Source organism: Pleurodeles waltl, chromosome 10, assembly GCF_031143425.1.
Source record: "Pleurodeles waltl isolate 20211129_DDA chromosome 10, aPleWal1.hap1.20221129, whole genome shotgun sequence".
In the NCBI taxonomy this organism is placed as follows: Eukaryota; Metazoa; Chordata; class Amphibia; order Caudata; family Salamandridae; genus Pleurodeles; species Pleurodeles waltl.
In genome coordinates this window covers 161,431,689-161,455,401 of record NC_090449.1, presented here as the reverse complement: position 1 = coordinate 161,455,401, position 23,713 = coordinate 161,431,689, and the positions used below count along the sequence as shown (strand labels likewise).

The 23,713-nt window shown below is 44.2% G+C and overlaps 1 protein-coding gene across 2 annotated transcripts in view; it reads left to right on the top strand.

Moving 5' to 3' along the window:
- The window catches only part of GRAP (GRB2 related adaptor protein), a 338,914-nt gene extending 324,658 nt beyond the window's left edge, over nt 1–14,256 (top strand). For both annotated transcript variants that reach the window (XM_069210114.1, XM_069210115.1), the window contains one exon: nt 12,167–14,256. In XM_069210114.1, the coding sequence (XP_069066215.1) occupies nt 12,167–12,349 (183 nt within the window). In that variant the 3' untranslated portion in view covers nt 12,350–14,256. The remainder of the gene's footprint in view (nt 1–12,166) is intronic.
- Nucleotides 14,257–23,713: the final 9,457 nt, after the last annotated feature.

Here is a 23,713-nt window from a genome sequence, read left to right as displayed (position 1 = left end):
TTGCCTCTCCTTTGCACTGTTTTCTCTGTTTGCATCTGTATTTGACGCTATTGCAGGCAATATTGGTGCATTTCTGTTTTGAAACGTGTTTACATGTCGTAAACCAGATTAGAGTCATTTTTCCGCCGTTAACGTCATTTTGCCTTACAACAAGGGTTAAAAATTGGCATTAGTCAGCGCTAACCTTTTTGACGCAAAACTGTGTTTGCACACTTTTGCATCAGAAAGTATAAATCTTGCTCTAAGTTTCACTGATATGAATGCATCCCGCGTGTATTGTGTGTCCCTGAAGCCAAGATAGCTGACCTGAGTAGATTGTAATTATCACACAAGTAAGGTCACATTCGATCCTCCTGGCATCAACGTTTTAGTAGGCCCATTAAATCTATTAAATGCATTTTTGGAACACATTATTTTAGTTCTCTCTGTCATTCCTTCGCTGGACTCATCTTGAAAATACCACTTTTAACCAAATCATGCAGTTTTTACAATAGCCCCTTAAAAATGTTTTAAATGTTTTAAAAAATGGGGCTGACCCTTCTTATATTGGCATTATCCGACACTGGTCAAATAACAAATGGGTGAGCAGCAGACGGGGCAGTTGTGCTCCCACAGCCGTGGTCCTATATCACTTCCGGCCACCTCCCCCTTTTGTCCCATTTCACGTCTGTCGTGGGACCTGGTTTAAACAATTTTGCCAGGGCGTATTCTGGTTTCCAGTCCAGACTTGCTCCTAATTAGGACCAGTGTGGGTTGCCCTCATCTGAGGGGGATTATACAGTTAACAGCCAGTGCCATGTTACAGTGCATGGTCAAATGTTATAAACTGTGCGATGTGTTTTTCTAAATTGGGTGGATTCAGCTTCCTGGGCACAAGACAGGAACTAAGCCAAAAGGGAAGGAACCACGGGTTTTTTGAACAGCCACACAAGCAAAGGAAATTTGCATTTGAGCAAGCTGGGGCGATTTCTTCCTTGTTATATTTGTAAAAATACACGTGTATAAAATCACACATACACACCATCATACAAGCATGCGTAACCTTTTTCGTATCTGTTGGTCCTTTGCATTCAAGATGTGGCAGCACAGGGCGCTATAGTGCTGCGAAAACACCTTACACCCAGACCTACTGGCTCTTACAGCTGAAAAGAAATACACTCCTGAAAACCGAAATGAAATAATATTGAACGCAGCTCGAGAACCAGGCCAAAGCTGAACAAAAGTGAAACTTTTAAAGTAATAGTGTTCCTACTTATTAAGAAAATAATTCTTATAGTTGTGTGTGTTGTACTTGGCCGCGTTAGGATAAGTCATTCAGACACTGGGGTTGAGTTCGTTCTGCAGTAAAACAGAGGCGGAGGCGCGTGCATTAAGACGGGCGTGCACCAGCCAGAGAAGCGCAAGGTGGGGTTTGTTCAGACAACTGAGTTTGCAAAATCTACACAGAAGCCGAAATCAAGCAAGAGAGGAAGACGCCCAGTGTCATTAGTTGTTACCTTGGGCAAGCACATTGCACACAACAGGCTGCACTCCAACCAAAACTGTCTGGCCGGGCAACTTGTCTAGGCTGAGAGTGCTAAAAACTAAATAGATAAGGGCAGCGGCGCAAACTTGGGGCCTGATTAAGATCCTGGTGGACGAGTTACTCCATCACGATGACGGACATCCCGTCCGCCGAAGTCTAAATCCTATAGTATATAATGGGATTTACATTTCGGTGGCGGGATATCTGTCACCATTGGGACAGAGTAACTCATCCGCCAAGATCTCAACCAGACTCTTATTCTCCTCCGCCGGTGCTGCTGAATCGAAGAGTAGCATACTACCATAGCTGCCTTAGCGTCCAGTAACCTACACTTTCTCTCTCTTTATGCTCCTTTTCCAGGTCCTTATTCAGCCTTGCTTTCTCCATTTCACATCTTTTTACTAGCCCTCTCTCCCCTGCTTTCTCTTTTTTTCTGCTTTCGTCCTCTTGCTCTGTGTCAAAGTCTGATGCTGAAATGTAAATCCCTTCCTCCTGTATAAGAAAACTCTAGCTTCGAATTTCGGTTGAATCTGAAATTGTATTTATTAAAAGAAACCTGTGAGTCAATCAGTTAATCATTCTGTATTTGTATAGCACAGCTTGTTACCTGAGCGGGTATCGAGGTGCTTGCTGATGGTGTTATTTGAAGATCCAGATATTCAGCCCCTTTCTTAAGTGGGTTTGTGATGATTCAGTAGTGTGGAGGTGCAGTGGGAAATTGTTCCAGGCCTTGGTGGTGAGGTGGGAGAAGGCGCTTCCTTCTGTGTGGTAGCTGTGAATTTGAGGGATTTTTGCTAGGGGGGTGTGCGGAGCGAAGGTTCCTGAGAGGGTGGTAGAGGTTCAGGCAGTGGTTGAGGTACGAGGGTCCTAGGTTGTAAAGGGCTTTGTATGCATGGGTCAAGAGACAGAACAGGAAGCTCTTGTGGATTGGGAGCCAGTAGAGGTCCTTCAGGTGTTTGGTGATGTGTGTTCACTTCAGTTGGTTGAGGATTAGTCTGGCTGCTGCGTTCTGGGTTGTTTGGAGTCTCTGCAGGAGTTCGGTGTTGGTGCCTGCATAGCGTGCATTGCATTAGTCTGGCGGCTTGTGATAGGGCTTGCCTGACTGTCTTCCTTGTTTCCAGGGGTAGCCATCTGAAGATCTTGCGGTGTATGTAGAGCATGTGGAAAAAAGCGGAGGAGATAGCATTGACTTGTCTCATTGAGGATTATGCCGAAGTTCCTGGCATGGTTCCTCGTGGTTGGGGCTGGTCCTAATTCTCCTGGCCTTCAGGAATCGTTCCAGGAGGTCAGGTCTTTCCCGAATATCAGCACCTCTGTTTTATCCGTGTTCAGTTTCTGGCAGTTTTCTCTCATCCAGGTGGAGACACTTTTCAGATATTTGTGGAAGTTTCCCTTTGTTAGGGTGGGGTCTGTTGAGAGCGAGAAGATGAGATGAGTGTTGTCACTTTAGGAGACGATGTTGATGTTGTGGGCTCTCACGATGTCTGCTAGTGGACTCTTGTAAATTTTGAAGAGGGTGGGGCTAAGTGAAAATCCATTAGGGACTCCCCATATGGTGTGCTTGGTTTGTGAGGTGAAGGGGGGGAGTCAGACTCTCTGGGTGCGTCCCATGAGGAAGAATGCTATCCATCTGAGTGCGTTGTGTATAATTTTGATCTGGCATAGTTGGTTAATGAGTGTGTGATGGGCGCTGGTGTCGAAGGTGGCGGATAGGTCTAATAAGATCAGGGCAACTGTTTCTCCTCTGTCGAGCAGAGTACGGATGTCATCCGTTGTGTTGATCAGAGATGTCTCAGTGCTGTTATTGGCTCTAAAACCTGATTGGGAGGGGTCAAACAGATTGTTTCTCTGTGTTCTGTGAGTTGGAGGTTGATGGCCTTCCCCAGGACTGTGGCAGGAAACGGGAGCAGGGAAATGGAGTGGTAGTTTTGCAACTCACTGGGGCCTGCCGAGGGTTTCTTGAGGAGGGGACTAATTTCGGTGTGATTCAAGGTTTTCGGGTAAGTGGCTGTGGTGAGTGATGTATTGATGATTGTGGTGTGCTGGTGGCTAAAATCGTCTCTTCCGAGGTTGAAAATTTTGAGGGGGCAGGGATCGGTGGGAGCCCCAGATTGGATGAAGCTCATGATGTCGGCCGTGATTGGGGCACTGAGTTGATCCCTGTGTGCAGTGGGTGGTCAGCGGTGGTTTAGGAAGAAAAGAGGAGAGATTCCTGGGGCTGGGGCCCTTAGTTTTTGTAAATAATTTCTATGTTTTGTGGAAGTGTTCTGCTAGGGCCTTCCAGAGTTCTTGTGAGGGGGTAGGGGAGTTTTTGACTGACAGTGGGCAGGCAAACTGTCTGACAATGGAGAAGAGTTATTTTGTTCTGTTGTTGCAGGATTCAAACCAGCGTGTTAGGGCAACTTTTTTGGTGGTTTTGATCTGGCCGTGGTAGGCATTGAGGGCTGATTTGAAAGTTGCTTTGTCGGTGAGATTTTTGGTGGTGTGCCATCTTCTCTCTAGCTGTTTGCACTGGCACTACTCCTCCCACAGTTCCGGTGTGTACCAGCTGGCTTGTTTTGTGATTTTGTGGGTGTTAGCTTTCTTGAGAGAGGCGACTTGATCAGCTGCTTTTGGTATCCAGTTTGTAAAATTCTCTACTGTCTGATCCCCATTGTCGATGACTTTGGGACGTCTGTTGCTGAGAGCATCGGTCCAGAGCTGCTGGGTGAACTTTGGATCATCCGCTGGAGGGTGGCTGCGGTGGTTTGAGATAATGTGGTGGGGTATGGCAATGCTGAAGTGTACTGCAAGGTGGTCCGACCAGGTGAGTTCCGAGGTGTGGGTGTATCTGACTCTTTTACTGGAAGTGAAAATAAGGGCTAGGGTGTGTCCTGTTCTGTGTGTAGGGTCGGTAATCAGTTGATTTAAGCCGATGTTGTGTAATCTTTTAGCAGGTCAGTGGAGATGGCATCTGTGGTGTAATCAATGTGGAAGTTGAGGTCTCCCAGAAAGATGTAGTTCTCGGATTCGATGGCGAGCAGGGCGATGAATTCTTTGATGTTGTGGCTGAAGCTAGTTCTTGGACCTGGAGGTCTGTATTCGAGGATGCCTTTAAATGTGGTATCGTCACTGGTTTGGAGTTGGAAATTCATATGTTCCATGGAATGCAAGGTTTTATAATTGGTGATGGTGCAGGTGATGGACTCTTTATGTATGATGGCAATGCCCCCTCCCTGTCTGTTGGTGCGGTTGTGGTGTTTTATTTTGTAGCCGGGGTATAGCTGTGATGATGTCTGGGGCTGAGGCGGGGGTGATCCAGGTTTCCGTGATGAAGGTATTGTTGGAGGTGAGGGTTGAGATGATGTCCCAGATTTCGATTGCATGTTTACATGGGAATCTGGTGTTGATTAGGAGACATCTGCGGTGTTTTGGGGGTTGCTGTTGGTGGCTGGCTTTGGGGAATTGGTGGCTGCTTTGTTAAGGCTGGCTGTGAAACAGCAGTGCGTGCATGAGAATGGTTGGCATTGCGTCCTGGGTTAAGTGCGAGGAGAGCCGTGAATGAGTACTTCTGGAGAGGTGTTGTACCAGGGTTTCTGGTGCTGGGCATGGACTGGTGCAGGCAGGCTTGTTTTTGGTGCACCCGCTGCACAGTCAAGCATACAGCCTCCATTAGTGGTCCTGGGAATTGGGAGCGGCTAGCAGGGCAGGTGGTAGGTCAGGAAAAGAAGGCGCAGGGAGCAGGAGAGATGGGCGCCAATGGCAACCGTCCACCCCTGGCCACAACAAAGACAGACATGAAGCAAAAACAAAAAGCAGCAGGAAAAAACAGTGAGAACAACAACAAGATATTTAGCACCAGCTGTGACCAACAAGCAGCTGGGCTGGGCTTGAACCAGCAACCTCACGGGCAGCAGGCAAGACATTATCGCCTGAGATGGAGCGGGCAGCGGTAGTGAGAGTGCAGAACGGGGTCTAGGCTACTTGACTGGAGGTCACACACCGGCCTCCTTTATTAGTCCTGGGAGGTGGCAAAAGAGGAGGGGCTAGCAGGGGAGGTGGGAGACAGGAAAAGAAGGCACAGGGAGTGGAGAGATGGTTGCCAATGGCAACCGTCAACCCCTGGCCACAACAAAGACAGAGATGAAGCAAAAGGCCACAACGGTAAACAAAAGGCAAAAGGCGCAGGTAAAAACAGCGACAACAACCAATATTTCTGACATATTTAGCATCAGACTATGACCAACGAGCAGTAAGGCTGGGCTGGAACCAGCGACCTGCCTGGCTGCAAGCAAAGCGATATTGGCCTGAGCTGAAGCAGGCAGCAGGATTGGAGCAGGGGTCCCACAGCATCTTCTAAGTAGTGGTGTGCTGTGCGGAGAGGCGAGGTATACATTTATATCCTAAGACAGAAGCTTCTAGAGCCAGTCACATGCCTGTGGGTTTTGGTACTGCAGTGAGCATGTGCAAGGGTAAGCCTTGAGAACAATTGTAGACATCCTTCCAAAGTGTCAACATAGCAACACAACTTCTACAGAAGCAGCAATTTTCAAAATCCTCACCTCTGGTGCAGAGGCGCTTCACGTCTCAGGATTTCTGGTTAACAGGTTTTTCAGTGTGAGCAAGAAAACATTGCTGTAATAGGTTATACTAGGCAATCCTTATTTAGGACAATTTGTATTGTATTGTTATTTATCACTTTCATAGCACTGAATATGATATTAAAGATATGCACTAGAAGATAAACAACCATGTTGCACTAAGGTTACATCTGTTGTAAGATACAGACGCATACAGCTGTACTTGCTAGAGTTTTGCTTTTTGTAATCACTTATTGTGTTCTAACTGTTTTGCCACTCTTCAGTGGGGTAATATTGTAAAAAGGTTGTAAGCTGATCAGTTTTTCTTTCTTGTTGTTTCCAGTACTTTGACAACATGTTTAGTTCTTCGCCATAGTGAGGAACAGAACTCTTGAATCTTGTTTGTAGACATCATGGCCAACTGTTCTGACAAATGACTTAAGAGGCTGGTGGTGGAGTTATAATTATGGGCTCGAGGGACATGGCGAGTGGTCACAATTTGAACTACTTGTAAGTGTCTTTACTTGTAGGTGTCTAAGAGAGCCCGAGAGTAGGACAAGCTAAAATTATTTTCTAAAACTGAAGTGAGAACCCAGAGGAGCAGAATCAGCTCAGCAGTTTCCAGGCAGGAAGAACCCTCCACAATATTCTGCGGCAGAAGAAATAGGCTAAGGTCATTTTTCAAATCTGGTAGTCAATAGAAAGAATAGAACACATTTTTTTAAGTCAAGGCTGCCGATTAACAAAGGTATGTTTGTACATAAACTTACGTTTCTATTAGAACATACCTTAATGTGCACCTGCCAGCAATTCGCAAAACGATTCCTGGCAGGTGTGAATGGATTCACTACTGTGGATTTCTCCACCACAAGTGATCAGATCGGAGAGCTGGCTGAGATCCAGTCAGTGGCATAATAACTTGCGTTAAATAGACATCCGTCAGCCTGATGGTCAATGTTGTGTCCTCTAGTTTTCAAGTTCAGTGCTAGAGTGTTGAGATTAGTCAGGCAATGGTCTCGTCTTGCTAAGGACATCAGCGGTGATCTGCATCCACTCTTGCTGATTCTGCACCAGGAGCCACTGTTTTTTTCTGTTAACTTCCTTGCTGCTTAGAAAATCGAGTGAGTCTCTCACCCCCACTCACTCCCACCATGCAGGATCTACTCTCTTTACCTCTGACCTTCACTGATGAATTCAAGCAGGTCGCAGAGGCCTGTAAACCTATGCTTATCATACACTGCATAATGGCCTATTGCACATGGTTAGCAGGAATCGCGTTATTAGCAGCCTGCAAGCTTCAAACGTGACCACGGACGTGGCCAAAACGTTTTATACTTTTCGGAATAATTGCAAAGAAACCGAAATCTGGGAAACAGTGAAATAAAAGGTCTTGGAATTCAATATTGCCAAACTAGAACTGCCACTGGAATCTTCCTTTTACATAGGTTTACAGCTGTGCACGTGTTAAATATTGGTTGCAATACAGTTCTAGAAGGTTAAAGAAAAAGGGTGTCCGAGGACCGAGACTCATTGAGAGAAAGAACAATGGGTCTTGGAGTTTTGGTCTCATAGAGTAGCGGCTACGCTATTGGTTAAGGCTGAAGCTCGTTTTCAACCGTCGCGTTCGACGTCTGCTTTGCTAGTGTTCTGTACCGGCTGTCACTCAACCAACTCCCGCCCAGTTTGTCACCCTAATTGTCTTTTGTTTTTTTGTGATTCAATTAGCTTGAAATTCATTTGATTCAATGTTATTTTCATCGAAATCACATTGCTTCAGAATGATCTTTTTCATTCAAGTTGGCATTGCTCTATTTTTTCTCACTGTGACTCTTTTCTGGAAAATCTGGATTCAGACCAGACAGCAGTTGCATTTGACACTGCCCACCGTCAGAAGCAACAAAAAACCTCCATCATCTCAGATCGTAAGACATTTCTCCGAAATGGGTCGCCTTTGACAGAAACAGACATATTCTGCTTCATGTTTTAGGTTGATGGATGGTCCTGAAGTGTTGTAGAGTTAGAGTATGACATGTTTCCACCCGCTGAAGTGGTAAACGTTTGTTTCTGATTTGAACTTTTATGGATGGTGCTGCCTTTTGGCTAGGAATTAGAGGCTGTGGGAAAATACATAAGCAACAATAAAAGAACACACATCAAAAACAAAATAACTAAACAAAAATGCAGCACGATGCACTTAAAAACGTAGGCACAGTTACACAACAGAACATATTAAAACAAAGCACACCACTCAACAGAACAACCATATCATAACACAACAACTATAATAACAAAACAATATGACAACAAGCCAAAGTGCCCTCAGGGGCTACCAAGAGACACGACACTGGCAGTGTGTGCTGTCAGTTGTGCAAAGGGAGAGAAAATAGTGACTGGGCGTATCACGACCGTGTACTGAGTAGTTTTTCTTTTTTTCAGTAGATCTAGTTCCTTTAATACACATAGCTTATTAACACTATTTTTTTGAACTGTCGAAAGTTTGGGTGTTTTTTTCATGATGTTGTGGACATAACTTGATATCCGGTTTGTGATTCCGTCAGTTTCTGAAATAAATGTATTTCAGCAAGTTTTTTCACCATGCTAATCAGGCTGATTAGCCTATAGTTGCCAAGCTGTTTTCTGTTCCCACGTTATAGGTCTGGCTTGAGACAGCTTTAGCTATTTGTTAGCTCATAGTGGAAAAATAAATACAAAGACATGCATATATATATATGCATAGAGGTGCTTTGAGTCAGCCTTCTTTAACTATTGGCCTGCTCGACCGCCATACACATTTTCAAGCCCATCACAATCTACAGCATAGAGCAATGGATCAGCCTACTTCAACCATTGGCTATCTTGCACTGTAAGCAACATCATTTTGCCTGATTATATGTGCATAGAAAGAAGTGACCTTCAGTGCCTATACTCGGCCTTGCTTAGGCTTGCTATTTCCTCCATTCTGCATCCATTATTATTCTTTTTTATTTTTAGACATACTTGTGTGTTTAACCTGTGTGTTCAGGCTGCAGTAATTCAAAGTCGACTGTACTCTTTCTTTGTGTGCATCGATGGATGTATGTATGTGGTATTTTTATATCCCAATACTAGCCATATTCCAGCAGAACGACGTACAGGGTCAAAGACGAGCATATGTCTACAAGTGATCAGAGAGGGAGCCGGTTTTTGGGCTTTTAATGCAATGTGGTCTACCGTTTGTGTCAATAAGGATCGTCTTTACCTGTGATGTGCTTTAAAGCTCAAAAGGGTGTTCAATACCTTTTCTAAGCAAATCTGCCTCTTAGGTAGCTGCACTGTTATTTTAAAATGATAATTGATGGATATTTATTATTGAATTTGATTGCATGCATATGTCCACCACGTATATGAGATGAATTTTTTTTTTTTTTACTTTTCAGGCATATATTTGAAATAACAAAATAAAGACATTTTAACTATTCACCAGACTGCTAATATCAGACATACTGGGCTTGCCAATGCTTGTTTTTAATTGTAATAAGGTGGCTATGTTATATTTAAACCAAGAGCAGACCATTTAGACAGCCTCCTCCAATACCACTGTATTACCATATTATTATGGCCCTTGGTAAAATGTAGGATACATTTCACTCAATAGTTACTCTTTAATGCTAATATGTAGGCTTGAATGCCACCTCTGGGACAAAGTACAGTGATCTCTAATGAATATAGAGGGAGAAGATGCTGAGGGGTGTGAGGTTAATGAGACCAGATACACCTGTGTAATCGTTATAGGGAAACAGTATTCCAAAGTTAGTTGCCACCCAAGTGTAGACAAGGTTTCACATAATGTATTTTTTATCACCTAAAATTGATAACATAACTGAAAAAATTATTTCCTGTAGCATCTAAGTGAGGATGTCGGTGTTTTCGTTTAAAAAAATGCAGGAAGTATTTTTTCTGTATAAAGAGTTTTCTGGGTTTTAGCAGTAGGAGCACTTGGTAGAGCTTAGTTTCGAAATTTGCAATTATTTCAACATTACTCCATTGAGAGATAGAGGCTTGTTATCCAAGGGTCCCCACGGACAAATGGTTAGAGAGCTATGGGCCAGATGTAGCAAGCATTTTGCATGGTGCAAACTGCGAAAATCGCAGTTTGCGCCATGCAAAATGCTCTTCGCGATGCACATTCACAATTTGCGAGTCGGTACTGACCCGCAAATTGTGAATGCGACTCGCAAATAGGAAGGGGTGTCCCCTTCCTATTTGCGACTCGCATCGCAATGCTAAATTGCTTTGTGACCGCGAATGCGGTCGCAAAGCAATTCGCAGTTACCACCAGTGTCACACTGGTGGTAACCCATTCGCAAAAGGGAAGGGGTCCCCATGGGACCCCTTCCCCTTTGTGAATGTTGCCCAAAATGTTTTTTCAGAGAAGGCAGTGGTCCAATGGACCACTGCCTACTCTGAAAAAACGAAACCAAATGGTTTCGTTATTTTTTTTATTTTGCAACTCGTTTTCCTTTAAGGAAAACGGGCTGCAAAATAAAAAAAGAAACTGCTTTATTTCATTAGCAGTCACAGACATGGAAGTCTGCTGTCTTCAGCAGGCCACCATCCCTGTGAGTGCAGGGACTCACTATGGGGTCGCAAAATGCGACCCACCTCATTAATATTAATGAGGTGGGTCTTTGCGACCCCATAGCGAATCGCAGACGGTGTCTGGGACACCGTTCTGCATCCGATTTTGTGAATCGGAGCTTCCTACATCTGGCACTATATCACTAAGGGCTACATGTACGAAAGATTGGATTCGCGACTCGCAAATTGCGAGTCAGAGCGACTCTCAATTTGCAACTCGCAAAACCTTATGTTGAACAGTGTCAGTGACACTGTTTGCAATTCGCAAGTGGGTCGCAAATGCCCTACCACATGAATATTCATGAGGCAGGTCGCAATTTGCGACCCCCTTGGGAATGGCCGCCCTCACAAGGGCTACATGTACGAAAGATTGGATTCGCGACTCGCAAATTGCGAGTCAGAGCGACTCTCGATTTGCGGCTCGCAAAACCTTATGTTGAACAGTGTCAATGACACTGTTTGCAATTCGCAAGTGGGTCGCAAATGCCCTACCTCATGAATATTCATGAGGTAGGTCGCAATTTGCGACCCTCTTGGGAATGGCCGCCCTCACAGGGATGGTGGCCTGCTGGAGACAGCAGACCACCATGTGTGTGACTGCTTTTAAATAAAGCAGTTTTTTTTTTTTGACATGCAGCCCGTTTTCCTTAAAGGAAAACGAAATGCATTTCAAAAACAAAAAATGAAAAGGCTCCTTTTCATTTTTTCAGAGCAGGCAGTGGTCTGTGGGACCACTGCCTGCTCTGAAAAAATGTTTTTACTGCCATTCACAAAGGTGAAGGGGTCCCATGGGGACCCCTTCCCGTTTGCGAGTGGGTTAGCACCAGTTTGACACTGGTGCCAACTGCGATTGCTTTGTGACCGCATTTGCGGTCACAAAACAATCATACATGGGACTGTGACTCGCAATTAGGAAGGGAACACCGCTTCCTAATTGCGACTCACAATCCCTTTTTGCGATTCGGTAAATAGTTTACCGAATCGCAAAAATAGGTCTGAACATACCAAAGTGCATTTTGCACGTCACAAACGGCGCGATTCGCTGTTTGCGACATGCAAAATGCTATGTACATATGGTCCTAATTTCTTAACCCCGCTTAATATCCACGGGTCTCATTTCATGCATTTTAACATTTAAATGTGGATGTTTGTGTGAAAACAGTGTTTGGCCAGCATGAAACTGCCCATGCAGCTAATCTTGCATAGAATTGGTGTACTCCATTTAGCCTTTAGTTGTTAATGTGGTCACTGAACCATCAAACACTTCCTGTGAAGCTCTGTAAAGCACATAGCCCAATGTGGAAGACAAAGACATGCAATAAAAAAACTTAGCAAAACATATAGTAGTGCACATCAATAGATTTGTGTGTCACTATGCACCTGCAAATATGTTATTGACTTTCCTGAGCTGCCAGGCTGTTTAAAACCTTTTTCATCTTATACCTGGTTTCTTTCTGTCCCTCAGCCAAGAGTCAAGTTTGTCCAGGCCCAGTTTGACTTTGCCTCCCAGGACGCTACGGAGCTTCCCTTCAACCGAGGAGACATCATCGAGGTGCTGGAGTGCTCCGATCCCAACTGGTGGAAGGGGCGGATCGGTGGCAGAGTGGGAACCTTTCCCCGCAATTACATCAACCCAGTGCATATGTGACGCAGTGGAAGTCTTTCTATAAAATCAACTTTTTTTCCCCTGATGACAAGTGATGGATGATCTTTGAGTTGTTTGGGATCTTGAGATGAAGTCCATGCACATTGGCTAGAGTGGACTACGTGATACCATTCATGACTCCAGCCATGGTTACCTGCAGAACTGTCCTTTCCTCCATCCGAGATCTATGGGATGTTTAGGAATGCCCATGCTTGGGGTCTACAGTTTTTGGATCTACCCTTTGTTTTGTTGCACCCCGCTTACTGGAAACCAAAATGATCTAAGTGCTCAATGTTTTGGTATTATCTGTAAAATTATCTGCAAAACTCAAATTTGCAGTTTTGTTTTACTGCAAACAGTCTCCTATTTTTATTTTTTTAAATAACTCCAGTGTATCTTGTTTTTATGTTTCTTCTAATGTGAATTGCTTCCCTCTTAAATAGAGAGTGATAGTTTGCAATAAAACTGACGTGTTATGTATATGCAGAGTAAATAGTACAAATTCATACTTTTTAGTTCATTTACATTACATGTCTACATTGTCCTGTAAAGTGAGCCCATAAGTGACTTCTTGGGCTCTTGTGTTAATTTATTGGTTAAACGTGTTTCTAGGTTTTACCTGGACAGCTTGTGCTTGCGAAATCTCGTAAGTAAAAAAAAATCTTAAAATGGGCTTAGAGCCCTCCCATTACTTACCATTACTTAGTATTTGGACTTCACTGTGTATCCCTGCGTGGGGCATGGATCAAATACAGCTTCCTGTCTGCGGTCAGTGTCTTTTCACTGACTGCAGGCTCCTGCAAGTACTCTTTTGTAAATTTTCGGTGTGCACTCTTGCAAAGTGCATGTGTCTGCAGTGCCTCTCCTTCACCACCACCCTCTTCCCGCCCTTGCTCTTTTGTGCAGCATGTAAAAAAACACTGACAATGCCAATAGATTTCACATAGACATATACTATTGACTTTGCCAATGCTTGTTAAATACCTGGCACATTCTTATGAAGCTCATCAATAAGTCACTGTCTAAAGGACTCAACAGGTTGGCTAGTGAAAGAATATTGTAGCCATGAGTGGTGATTGCTTGGATACTGTTATTTTGTTTTAGATCATGGAGGAAGAATCTCCATGTGCTCAACCCTTAGGGTAAAGACATGAAAGTGGTTGGTGACAACAAATTTCCTTTCATCATTTAGGTCTGTGTTCAGAAATGATTTCCTCTTCTTTAAAGCCTGTATGACAGTGCCCCCAGATTTAAAAAAGGATACTTTACTTACTTCTCTCTGTAGCCGTCTGCGGGGGGTTGTCCAAGTCCTTCAAAGTTAACATTGTTCATCCACCAAGTTTGTTCCGGTGTTGTCACTGATCAGTTTTGATATTATTACCTTGCCTGACATAATGAATGGAGCTGTTGCCCTTTTATGCCTAATTTCATGTCATAAGAAACTTTTTTGTCTTGGATTTGAAAAATGGGCCTTGGGTTCACCTCCAAAGGTCACCCCACACTTAGATGCTATGGATCTTGGGGCATGTGCAGGGGCAAACTCTGTGACAGTATTATGTTCAAACTGGGACATGGGCATAGTTACACCACAGCACAGATTCCAAAGCAGAAGCAATCTGTAATAGTGTTCCACAGGTCCATTAACATTCATAACACATTGGAGTTATTTTCTTAAATCATGCCTGCTCTGTTTTCAGAATAAAATCAACTCGCACTCAGGTAAGCCTCGTTCTTCCTAGCAGAATGGGAAATAGTTTCTCTTTTGGAACATTTGGGACTGTGATGTATTGTACAAACAAGACTGAAGTGCCCTGAGTTAATTCCTGCTTTTTGGAACATCAGTATTGCCTGAGGCTGATATGTGCGTATTTCCTTAATGAAAAAGTGACAATAAAGGACCATCTTGTGATCTGAAAGCTGCTTGGATGGTACATATTGGAGCCTAAGAACACTGAGGTGCTCATTATGACTTCAGCGGTCTTTTCGAAAGGCCGCGGGCACGAAAAGACTGTCAGTGCTGGTGGTCCAAAGACCTCCCTGTTACAACATCATGCCGATTTCCTCCCCATTTCGGGTGGAAATCTGACACCGCTGGCCTGGCCGATGTCGTAATAGAGACACTTTACACCGCCGGCACCGCCATACCAACAGGGCACCACCCGCTGTATTACGATCCACAATACAGCGCGGCAGTTTCCTGCACAGTGGTGGAAAGTGCTGGGACCCATCCCCTCCCGGACTGCCACCTCGCCGAAGCAGGTACGTTGATCGTCCGGAGGGGGGGTGTTGTGTGAATGTGTGTGGTGTCTACGTGTGTGTATGAATGCGGGGGGGGGTGTCTGTGTGTGCATTTGTGAGTGCTTTGAAAGCCGACAGGGGTGTTTTGTGCGTGTGTGTGAGTGTATGTATGTTGTGTGAATGCAGAAGGGGGTGTCAGTTTGAATGCATGCGTGCGAGTATGTGTCTGTTTGAATGGTTGTGTGTGGTTGAATGGTTGTATCTGAGTGTGTTTTTGGGTGCGAGTGTGTGGGGGTGTGTGTAAGCGAATGCCAGGGTGAGTGGAGGTACGTGACTGTAGTGTGTAGTCGCGTGGGGGGGAGTCTGCCACAAAAATGCATTGAAGGTGCATGACGAAAATGCTGGCGGTCTGCCGTGTCATAATACCGACGGTGGTGGTCACCTCCGTCCCGGCGGTCCTACCGCCCTGGCAGTACAAGCGGCAGTTTGGGTTTGGCCAAACCGCCAAAGTCATAATATGGCAGCCTTTACCAGCGGCGGTAAGACCAAGGACCACCAGACTCGTAATGAGGGGCAGAATGAATTATATCTCAATACTTTGAAAAGTACGTTTTAGTCTAATCCATATATGTGAGAGCAGCCCCTATTATAGTCTGCAATAACTCACAGATGTGAATCCTCCTGGATCATCCACAGGGTGCTCAGCAAAAATTCCTTGTATGCCACCAGCATTCTTCTCAGCTTGATGAAGCCCAAAACCCAGGCCAAAAAAATCATGCCTCTCTTCACAAACCACACTCTTGACATAACCACCACTATATGATATACTGCTTGTATTCCAGGCTCTTTGGCATCCAACATACCTTCTGCCACAGCTGTCTCAGAACTACCACTGTTCCAAAGGCCATCCAGGTGCACACATATTCTGCTGGTCCTTCACCCTGGAATCCTTTGTATGCTTTTCATGCTCCCATTGGCACATCACAGCTGTCACACATCAAAAGGCCTACTATGTATACATGTAAATCTTGCATAACTATTTCCACAAAACCTACAATACCACTGCAAGTTTTTATTTCATTTTAAGTTCTCTGTATTAGTTAACAAAGAACAAAACAGCAGTACAGCTAGTGATATGCAGTGAATAACCCAGCGCGCAGGGTGGCTTTTTTGTGTGATGGTGCACAAATAGACAGACAGAATCATATAATCAGTATACTGACAAGAGTCCAATAATGCCCCTGTGGAGCCAGTCGCGAGCTATTCAGCCCACAGGAGCTGCGTATGGTAGTGGAAACTAAGGCATACCACAGTATTTTCTCCACTGGTCCCATATATTCTGAAATTTGTGAGGGCAACCTCTCTCCTCATATAGATAAGTGTTTATTTCTTATCTCAGCTACTACAGACCGAAAGGCCACCACACATGCATCTTGATTTCTTCAAGACCTCACACACATAACAAAACCATAGGCCTACCTTCCTTCCTGCTCATTTGCATCCTTTCCATACCCTCTCCATGTTTCCATCAGAGTGCAGAATCACTAACGGGCCAAGGGTAACCTCTGCTTGCATCTCCTTCATGTCCCCATCACTTAAATTGTTTGTATCATCATTTCCACATTGTAACTGCCACAGTTCCAAAATCCAAAACACTGGCAATATGGCAATATCCTACCTGTAGCAACATTTCAAAAGATAATGACACCCTAGACTGTCCTTCCACGCTCCTCTCTAGGCCATGCTTCCATTGCTGCATCACCTCCTCCATAGCACCATAGTCCAAGTTGAGTGGGTGCACCTTCTGCTTCTTTGCATTCCCTTTAAAGTACATAACCTTTGGAGGCTCACGTGCTGCACCCCAATCGGCAAAGCGCCAAGATAAAAATTACTTGACACGGACAGCTGTCATTGCCCCATGCCCAATGTAACCCTATACCCACCTCCTTCCAGTCGGTTGTCGTCATGCATGCTAGTCCAAATAAAAGGGAGCAGTACATCCGTTTCTGATCCGGTCAAAGTTGTACCAAACCAGTGACACAGCGATACCACACTGACCACGTATTGCACTTGGCCCATCTATTCAAGAACTGCCACATTGAATGAGCAAGACCTTTTGTACACTTCATACACACACTGCACAGGCAAACAGGCTTACAAGCAATCCACAATATAGTTTACAGTGCAACCACACACTAAAAGCAATACAATTGACAAAGTAAACACTGAATTACTGTCAACGACAATGCACTTTTGTGCAACCAACAAGGTTAGATACCGCATTATACACCAAGCCCTTTCAACACCAGCCCACATAGCTGTGACCCAGCTCTGCACGACCCACAATATCACGCAGCAACGTGCAAGTCAGGCAGCTGAGGACATGTGGGCCCGTATTTATACTTTTTTTGGTATAATGGTATTTTGCAAGTTTGCGCCGTTTTTGCGTCAAAAAACGACGCAAATTCGGCGCAAAAAAAGTATAAATACGGGCCGTGATGTGTGCCAATGCCCATTTCAAACGCAACGGTGCCCAGGGTTCATGCCAATAAACAAGTGCTATACAAATACACAGACAATAAAAACACTTAATAGATGCTCACAATTGAAATACATGCAATAGAACTATATACACACTATATATACAACTATATATACTGTACAAACCTAACGCATACAAATATGTGTAAGATCGGTGGCAACCTATCCTTTGTGTGCTCCAGATGCGCAGAATCAGAATGTTTCGTACACACGGGTTTGCCTTGTCCTGTGATGGGTGGGTTCTGGAGGAGAATAACTGAGAAGCTGCCGGAAACAACAGGCAGAGAAGAGAGGCTCTGAGCTCAGCAATGGTTCGTGTGTTGGGCAGGGTTTCTCACCCAAACAAAAAAAGTAGAAAGTGTGTTGTTGGCTAGGAGAGAAACTGCAATGTCTTGGGGATCACACAAGGCCCACTGAACTGTTGGTTATGAGCCTTGAAAGTATGAATCTACATAGAGAAGAAAAGCGGGGCACCAGCAAACGACCAATGTCAGTGGTGGGCAATGACGTCTTCCTTTCCTTCCTCACGGAACAGGAAGAGAATTCCTAGGAAATCTACACCATATGTACATAGCCACCTGTGCAGCTGTATGGCTTGTTTTTCAAATACTCTTCATGTATGTTAGAAGGAAAAATATTTTTGGTCTCAAAAAGCACACGTTGCCATAGTAGCCCCTGGCACTAAAGGGGACTCCTTTGTGTGTGGATGCGCTCCTGGTGGAATGGCGGTGCCATCACTCACAGTAAAGTTAGGTAATGGCTGAAGTGGGCTGACCTGTTGCCACACGCTGTGGAGGAAATCTACACCATATGTAGATAGCTACCTGTATGGTTTGTTTTTCAAATACTTTTCATGTATGTTAAAAGGAAAAATATTTTTGGTCTCAAAAAGCACACGTTGCCATAGTAGCCCCTGGCACTAAAGGGGACTCCTTTGTGTGTGGATGCGCTCCTGGTGGAATGGCGGTGCCATCACTCACAGTAAAGTTAGGTAATGGCTGAAGTGAGCTGACCTGTTGCCCCACGATGTATGCTGCAGTGGGTGGTGGGAAAATGTGAATGTCAACATAACAGACCAGTGCTGGCTCAAAGTCCCTACAATTAGGTAGACTATACATTTAAATGTAATAAAATAAAATGGTTTTGGTCAACGCCAGACCTAAAAAAAAAAATTACAAAAAATTACTGGAGGAAAAGCAACACATCTTAGTGTCAAAACTGTACACTAGATTCAATCTTTTATCTCTTTATAAAATGGTGTGGTTTATTTTCACAATACTTTTGAATAGCATATAACAAGAACAAAGATGGTTAATGGATTATGCCAGCGCCTAATAAAATAAAATGTTTTTGGTCAACGCCAGACCATAAAAATAAAATAAAAAAAATACTGGAGGAAAAGCAACACATCTTAGTGTTAGTCAAAACTGAACACTAGATGAGACCTTTTCTCTCTTTATAAAATGGTTTGGATTATTTTCACAATACTTTTGAATAGCATATAACAAGGATAAATATGTTTAAAGGATTATGCCAGTGCCTCATTTACTTTCCACAGTACTCTGAACTATCACATGCTCCAGCCTCTGCAGTAGCCCAGGGAGTGGATTTATGGACCCCCTGGAGACAGGCATCTTTTAAGTGATGGTAATTATAATACACCATCTGCCTCAAACGCCAACTTAATGAGTACAGTGGTTGGTCCCTTCTCCAGCACCATAAAAGCTACTATGGGTATGAATGCCTGAGCTTATGTGCAACATGTGGAATTCAGGAGATAGACATAAACTATCTTTACAGGCTGCTTTTGAATCGTACCCTATAAAAGTATAACGTACTGTGACAATTATCGATGCCCCTAGCAGACTATCGAAAATCCAAACATAAGATCCGTTCAAATACTAATTACTTGTCCATGAGCGATGTGATCACCCCCACACATGTCGGAGGACATTAGTGCTCATGGCATGCATCTCCACACAGGCCAGTACGTCTGCGGGATTTTTCTTAATTCCTTCTGTTGGTAGTGGTGTCACGTTTTTGTACTTTAGTTTTAATCTTAATACTTTCATGATTAATTTCAGAAACATGTGACCTGAACACTGGCACGCCCTGTCTACACAGAAATAGGTACACCTAGAAGTTAGCGATTGTTATTTAAGGGACTGAATTGCTTTATGTGAGAATAGCTGTTTTCTTGGTGTAAGTGGCATCGTGTGGCAGTGATGGAATGAAATGGATCATGTTATGTACACTGCATTTGGTCATTGAGATTCGCCTGGGATGTATATGGACTGCAACTAAAGGACAGCAAAAGGTGCCACAACTGCATTGATCTCTGAAATGTTGATTAAATCTGCATGTTAAAGGCAATAAACGTATTCAAACATACAAAAGACAAGCACGCCAGCAGACATTCCGATGCAGATGGTGTCCTCTTATAGATAGAAACTCACCTTCCCCACCCGTCCCTTCTAAGGCTGTTTAAAGTGCTCTCCTCGTTTAAATCAGGGGCGGCTAGATCGTGAGATGATGCCTTACAGGCCTCAAAAGGACAGCACTATTTCTGCTCAGCAGACAAGGCTCTTCAACTTGTTTGAACGCACATTTGTCAACAATAGCTTTTTCTTTGTAATTTTTCCACAAGAAATAAATGGCCCCAACACTTACCATTCAGGAGATTATTTCCTAACGTTTCCAGATTCTAAGAACGTATGTTATTCACATATATGTGTATCTGTTTTCTGCACCAGAGAGACTACCACTCTTGAAACTGTGGCAATACACCACGTGGGGCCTTGAAATTAAGGCATAGGGCTAAAAAGGAATTATAAGGTCACACAGTAGGCCTTAGGAGTCTTACCCAAATTTTAAGGATACTATTAATAAAATAGGCGCCAAAAGAAGGCATTATGAAGTTGTAAAGTGGCCCTTGCACTGAAACAAGCATGCACCATGCCAATTATTCTATTGGCGAAGCAAGTGAAGCACAAGGTACTCAATCATTTGAGCTGTAGCCCTCTGCAGAGGAGTTAGGGAAAAGGGCAAAGAGTCGTGGCAAATGTAAATTCATGTCCACACATAATTCAAAACTCTCAGCCAGCAAGCTGAAATTACACCAGGGCAGCAGCTGGAGACGGTGTGCCTAGAGGCAGAGAGAGCTAAGCTTGGCACAAGCACGTTTGTAGGGGTTTTGATATTTTTCATACTTCAAGACCTCATACGAAAACATCATAAAAATGGTACACAACACAGACCGGTCATATGCAGTTTCATAAAGTGATACACTTCAGTACAGTTTATTGTCATTGCCGCAACTATATGGCAATTGAAAAAAGGATGAGGTCAGAACGTTGGCACAGGTATATGAAAACATTCTTCTGTGTATTTAAAGGTTGCTTAATGGGCACAGCAGTGTTGATGACAATAGCCTTGGCTGCAGCACGCTCTGTTGACACAGCAGCTTTCAAGTTAGGTAAATAGTTCGGGAATGTGTGCATATAACGATAGCTGGTGCCTTCAAGAGCCCTTAAAATCCATTACAGCAAGGGGTGAAGCCCAACAGTTTCCCTTCCTTTTATATATATATACCTGATGTGTTCAGGGCCGACCTGGGAAACAAAGCCAGCCCTGGTAAAAATGTTTAAGCCACCTTCACACTGCAGGAGGCTGCGACTAGATGCGAAATGGGTCATGGCTGGGCCGCAGGAGCCCTTCCTACTCTAAAAGCCACCCTCTAGCTTTCAACACACGGAGCAATTGCGAGAATCACAGGATGGTCAGTACAGCTGAGTGTGTGGTACACATGCACAGTAAACATTCTTCGCTAGAGTGTGTGCTGCAATTAACTATTGACATTCAGCCCCAAATATATATAACAAACATTGGCAACACCAATGGCTCTTTCCTTTATTATTGAATTTGCCAATGCTTGTTGGTAAAGCATTGCTTAAAACGTATTGACAGAGCCAATAGATCTGGCATTGGCTGCCAGGCTTTCTAATGTTATTGTGCTTGTATTGTCATGTTTTTTCCCAAAACTTTATTGTTTATTATACCAGGCCCTCGACAACCTAACAAAGAAACATGCTAAAAGCAAAAATATTTTTGGTCTCAAAAAGCACATTGCGCCAAAGTAGCCCCTGGTCTCCTTTGTGTATGGATGTGCTCCTGGTGAAAGGGCAAAATGCCATCACTCACAATCAAACTAGTTCATGGCTGAAGTGGGCTGACCCATTTGCTCCATGCTTTATGCCCTGGTGAGCAGAATTAAAATGTGATTTAAACTATAATAGACAAATGGAGGAATAGCTGGAAGCCCCTACAGTTGAGAAAATGATACATATAATTTTAGCAAAATCAAAAGGTATTGGTTATTGCCAGAACTAAAAAAGTAAAACAAAAAAAAAAAAATACTGGGGGAAAAGCAATAACAATGGGGGTCATTCTGACCCCGGAACCGCCAGAATACCGCTGCGCGGTCAAAAGACCGCTGCGGGTGTTCTGGGTTTCCCACTGGGCTGGCGGGCGACCGCCAAAAGGCCGCCCGCCAGCCCAGTGGGAAACACCCCTCCATGAGGATGCCGGCTCCGAATGGAGCCGGCGGAGTGGAGGATGTGCGACGGGTGCAGTGGCACCCGTCGCGTATTTCAGTGTCTGCAAAGAAGACACTGAAATACAAAGTTGGGCCCTCTTACGGGGGCCCCTGCAGTGCCCATGCCACTGGCATGGGCACTGCAGGGCCCCCCAGGGGCCCCACGACACCCCTCACCGCCATCCTGTTCCTGGCGGGCGGAACCGCCAGGAACAGGATGGCGGTGAGGGGGTCGGAATCCCCATGGGCAGCGGAAAGTCGGCGGTACACCGCCGACTTTCCGTTTCTGGCCGCGGCTGTACCGCCGCGGTCAGAATGCCCGGCGGAGCACCGCCAGCCTGTTGGCGGTGCTACCGCCGACCCCGGCCCCGGCGGTCCATGACCGCCGGGGTCAGAATGACCCCCAATGTCTTTAGGTATCTATACTGAATTCAAGATTTTCAATCATTTTAAATGGTATAGTTTGTTTTTCAAATATCTTTCACTAGGGAAACTCTGAATAGAATATAAAAAGAATAAGTCTGTTTAATTTTAAAATGCATGTCAAGGCCTAATTTACTTTAGTCACACCTAGAACAAATATACAGCTTATGTGCTTTTACATAGAAGTGGTGTGGTGGGGACACAGAGATTGGGTTGGTGTAGTTGAGATATCCCCATAACACAAGAGAGACAGCAAGAAAACACATTTCTTTACTCCTATGGAGTGCTGAAGGAAAAAGGAAAAAGTTGTTTCCCTAAATGCGATCAGTGGAAGGATACAAATCAGCCAATAAGAATTAAGGTAAAGATTCTATACTCCAGGGGAGGGACAAACTCAAGAAATGGAAGGCAAGCCATCAAAAAAGAAGCAAGCAAACCAGAAAGAAAATACATCAAACCAATGCTAAGTAATGGGTGAGCTCTAAATTCACTGTCCATTTTTGGCATCGTCCACTTGAGATTTTCACCTACACACAGCTTAAAGCTGTCTGGGGGGAGACCTAAAAAGGTTTGACTGGTGCTTCCATCAAGCAGAACTATTTTGAGCTTCTCCCGTGGGCCTTTAAAACGGATTTGAGAGGGTGGTTGTAGGTGGTGGGCACCTGCACTCACTGTTATGAACCAAGGCTTATTTTTCATCATCAGACTTTGGCCCAGGTCAAGAAAGATATGCAGAAAAGCAAGAAGAAGGGACAGTAGTTACACAGAGAGAACAAAGGGATGAAAAGGACCTGCAAGACTGAGGTAGACAGAAGTGTAGGGTGGTGTAAGAAAACGAGTTGGGTTGATTCAAGACCAAGCAGCCCTGATATTTAGCGTTCTCTGCATTCTGCACCGCTGGGGGCGGACTTTTAAGACAAACTTTGGGCCCCTGCGCTTTTTTGCCAATCAAGCCCGTATGACCACCAGTAATAATCAACTAACATTACCTTTAATGTGTTGCTAATTCCGAGCATCCTGCAGTGCGGAGACTGCATGTTTTGATTGTCTGACGCTCTACTGTGATGTGTATGAGTCTGTCTTGGTAAGAGTACTTCATTTTGTGAACATTGCTAATTTTTCGTATTTGTCAGAGAACAGAACTGAAACCAGGCCTCTAACTCAATAAAACAAAACTCCTTAAATCTTTTGCTATTACATTGTAATGTTTTAGTGCTGAAAGTGTAGCTGAGCAATATTTTCCAAGCAGACCCTATAATCACAGCTCGGTGAGTTACAATTAACGTTACCACTGAAAACCAAGACCGAGATGAATGGGAGTTGTGTGGCTACAGAGCCCAGAAAGCTTCAGTTCGTGAACACATCATTGGTCATCTGTGCTAATAAATTGACTTTAATGTCCGCATTTATCAACTCATCACAAGTGTACTTCGTTCTTAATTGGACTTGTATGGAACATGTTCACAAGACTCTGCCTTAATATATTTGCAAATACAGGCACAAATTCAGTAAACTTTCATGCAACGCAATACTCCAAGGGAACTTGCTGCACTGTGCTGTGCGAAAGGGGA